This window comes from Petaurus breviceps, unplaced genomic scaffold, assembly GCF_028583685.1.
Source record: "Petaurus breviceps papuanus isolate PSGF00001 unplaced genomic scaffold, PetGlider_PUasm1.0 90352, whole genome shotgun sequence".
NCBI classification, from domain to species: domain Eukaryota; kingdom Metazoa; phylum Chordata; class Mammalia; order Diprotodontia; family Petauridae; genus Petaurus; species Petaurus breviceps.
The window spans coordinates 39,671-42,967 of record NW_027187228.1 but is presented as its reverse complement, the minus strand read 5'-3'; the positions used below and the strand labels follow the sequence as shown (position 1 = coordinate 42,967).

The 3,297-nt window shown below is 45.3% G+C and overlaps 1 protein-coding gene across 1 annotated transcript in view; it reads left to right on the top strand.

The window, feature by feature from the left end:
* Window positions 1-2,741, top strand: part of GUCA1A (guanylate cyclase activator 1A) — a 14,621-nt gene extending 11,880 nt beyond the window's left edge. The window contains exons 3-4 of the mRNA XM_069108298.1: window positions 1,866-1,959; window positions 2,526-2,741. Of these exons, the coding sequence (XP_068964399.1) occupies window positions 1,866-1,959; window positions 2,526-2,686 (255 nt within the window). The 3' untranslated portion in view covers window positions 2,687-2,741. The remainder of the gene's footprint in view (window positions 1-1,865; window positions 1,960-2,525) is intronic.
* The last annotated feature ends 556 nt before the right edge of the window (window positions 2,742-3,297 follow it).

The following is a 3,297-nucleotide window of genomic DNA, read 5'->3' as shown; positions in this document are numbered from 1 at the left end:
AGACTGTCAGCTGAAGCATAGAATATTAGAACACAGAGCATAGACTGCCAGCTGGAACACAGAATATTAGAACGCAGAGCATAGACTGTCAACTGAAGCACAGAATATTAAAATACAAGAACATGGATCGTCAAGACTGGAAGACACCTTAGAACACAGTGTGCAATATCAGGAACTGAAAGGGACCTTTGAACATAAAATGTTAGATCACAGAACACAGAATGTCAGGGCTGGAAAGGACCTTGGAATGTTAGAATATGCAACACAGATTATTAGGGCTAGAAAGACTTTAAAACATAGAAAGTTGGAACACACAGGACATAGAATTCCAGAGCTGGAAGAAGACTTAGCACATAGAATGTTAGGACACAAAGCACAGACTATCAGAGGTTAAAGGGACGTTGGACATCATTTAGCCAAACCCCTTCTTTTTACAGATAGAGAAACTGATCCTCGGAGAAGGGATTAGCTTGTATGAGGTCACGAAGTAAATGGCAGAGGTGGGATTCAAACTCAGGTCTTCTGATTCTGAGCCCAGTATTCTTCCTTTATTGTTATAAACTGAGCATGTTTTGTATGTCTGGCCCTGGGGGAGGCACTGTGGGGAATACAAAGATAGAAGGCATGAGAAATAAAAGAATTCTGTGCTGAATGATGGATTGAGTAGGATAAGAGCAGTCAGGAAGTCAGAGAATCATTGGGTTGCAAGGGAACTTGGAGGTGGAGGGCGTCTACTTCATTTTACAAAGCTTTTAAAGGCTCTTCTAACTCACGAGGTTCTGTGATTTTACCCTCAAGGAGCTCACACTCTATAGAGCAAACAACCAATTTGTCTCTATCTAGTTTGGGTTTCCTCTTCATCCTCTCTATGTTGCTAAACCAAGCCATCTTCCTTCCTCCCTCTCTTTTTCCTACCTCTAAGTCACTGTTCTTCTCCAGGAATAACGTTTGGGGGGAATGGAGAAAAGCAGCTAGGTTCAGAGACCCCACTGACCACAGGCCATCAGGATGGACTGCTGTTATTCAGTCTTTTCAGTCCTGTCTGACTCTTCATGATCTCATTTGGGGTTTCCTTGGCAGAGATACCGAAATGCTTTGCCCTTTCCTTCTCCAGTTCATTTCTATAGAAAGGAAACTGAGGTAGACAGGGTTAAGTGACTTGCCTAGGGTCACATAGCTAGTAAGTGTCTGAGGTCAGATTTAAACTCAGGTCTTCCTGACCCTGGGCCCTGCCTTCTATCCACCATGTCACCTAGCTGTCCCCAGGCTGGACTAGATGACCTCTAAAGTTCCTGTCCTGCCCCCAGCAGCACCAGATATATGGTGACTTAAGCAGCAAGACCCTACTCCCCAGTAATGAAGCTAATTTCCTCCTGTATGAAGAGGGACCTCCATACTTTCTGACCTGGAGAGGGTATTGACTCTGTGGGAAACACTGTAATAGTTCCTCTCCAAGGGAGAGCAGTCTGCCAAGAAGCCCAAGTATTTGGAAATCAATTCATTCCTTCTAATGTACAAGCAAAGAAGGCAATTGTCTTTCTCAGTCCTGCAGCTTGCAAAGGCAAAGCCAGAAATCTTTCTGAAAAATGCTGTTCCAATTTTACACTTATCTGGCATAGATGTGACTGTAGTCAAGGCAGATTATGAAGGACAAGTTAAAAAGCTACTAGAATTAATGGAAAACTAAATTCTTTCCAGATCTTAATTGTAGGTGCCACGAAACCCTGACAACTTGTCCTGCCGCGCCACCTGCTGTCTAAATCCTGATATTGTATCCCTTCTCCCAGCTGGTCCTTTTGGCATCTCCGATCACTCCAGTCCTCCCTCTTCCTCATCTCACCCATTCTTCTGATCTTTTCCTGTAGGCCATACGAGCCATTAACCCTTGCAGTGATTCAACCATGAGTGCAGAGGAGTTCACCGACACAGTGTTTGCCAAGATTGATATCAATGGGGATGGTAAGGAGGAATCTTGATGGGAGGGGGATGACACAATTGGGACCTTTCTTCTACTCTATCCCTCTTCTCCCTATCCAATGTCCTCCACATACCCTTCTATCCACCCATTCAAGCCCTGGTCCACAGGTTCCATATTGACTTTTAGAGGTTATTCCCCAACCCTGGCCATGGGTCCTGGACTCTTCTAAGCTCCCACATCCCACATCTAGGATATTGACTCCTATGTCTCCACATACTCTCCTAAAACTTTAGCTGGCTTCCCCACCTCCACCCCCAATTAGCCTCCCTTCTTCTGACCCTACAGCCTTAATCCTCCCTTCTGTCCTTTTTATCCAGACCTCTTTCCTTTGCCCCATCCCTGGTCCTTTGATCCCTTCTCTATGGATTCCCATGCCCTACCCCTGTACTCTGGACTTCCTCCTTCCAACTGGTCCATTTGCTCCTACCTCTGCTCCTTGTTGTAGACTGCCACCTCAGCTGCACCCCCTATCCCCTGCCCTCCTGCTGGACTGTAAACCCATAGTCCCCACTCAGAGACTGATGCTCTCTTCTTTCCTCCCCTCTAGGTGAGTTGTCTTTGGAGGAATTCATGGAGGGTGTCCAAAAGGATGAGATGCTGTTGGAGACATTGACCCGAAGCTTAGACCTCACCCACATTGTTCGCATGATACAGAATGGTGGGCAGAACTTGGACAAAGGACAAGGGGAGGATGGGGCAGCTGGGTGAGCCCAAAGGGCCACCATCTCTGAGGGCTAGTTTTGTATTCTTTTTTTTTTTAAATATATATTATGCACCACCTACATGGGTCTCAGTTTACCTCCTTTCAGGGTATTGATGGGTGGTTAGAGCTGTTGACCCTACAGACATTATGGTGTAATAGATGGAGCCCTGGATTTGGAGTAAAGATCTCAGTTTGATTCTTCCCTCAGACACTCACTAGTCATATGACACTGGGAAAATAAATCACATAACCTCTTAGATTCTCATTTTCCTCATCTACAAAATGAAGGCATTGGACTCAGTCCCCTCTAAGTCTCTTCCAGTTCTAAACCTATGATTCTATGGTTGATTTTCTGAGGGTCATAAGGCCTGATTCACAGGGTATACTCTGGGAAGGCCTCTGGTGTGATAAGGAGGGAGAAGCCTGGAACCTGGGTCAGTTATTTTCCCTGGCCTTCTGGAGTAAACTAGATCAGCTCTGGGTGCAGGGGTTATTTTACAATCCTAGAACCACAATATCTCAAAGATGAAAGGCATCTCAAAAGTAATTTAATCTAGCCCTGACCTGAACACAAATATCCTCTACAGCATCCCTGATAAGTGGTCTTCCTGCCTCT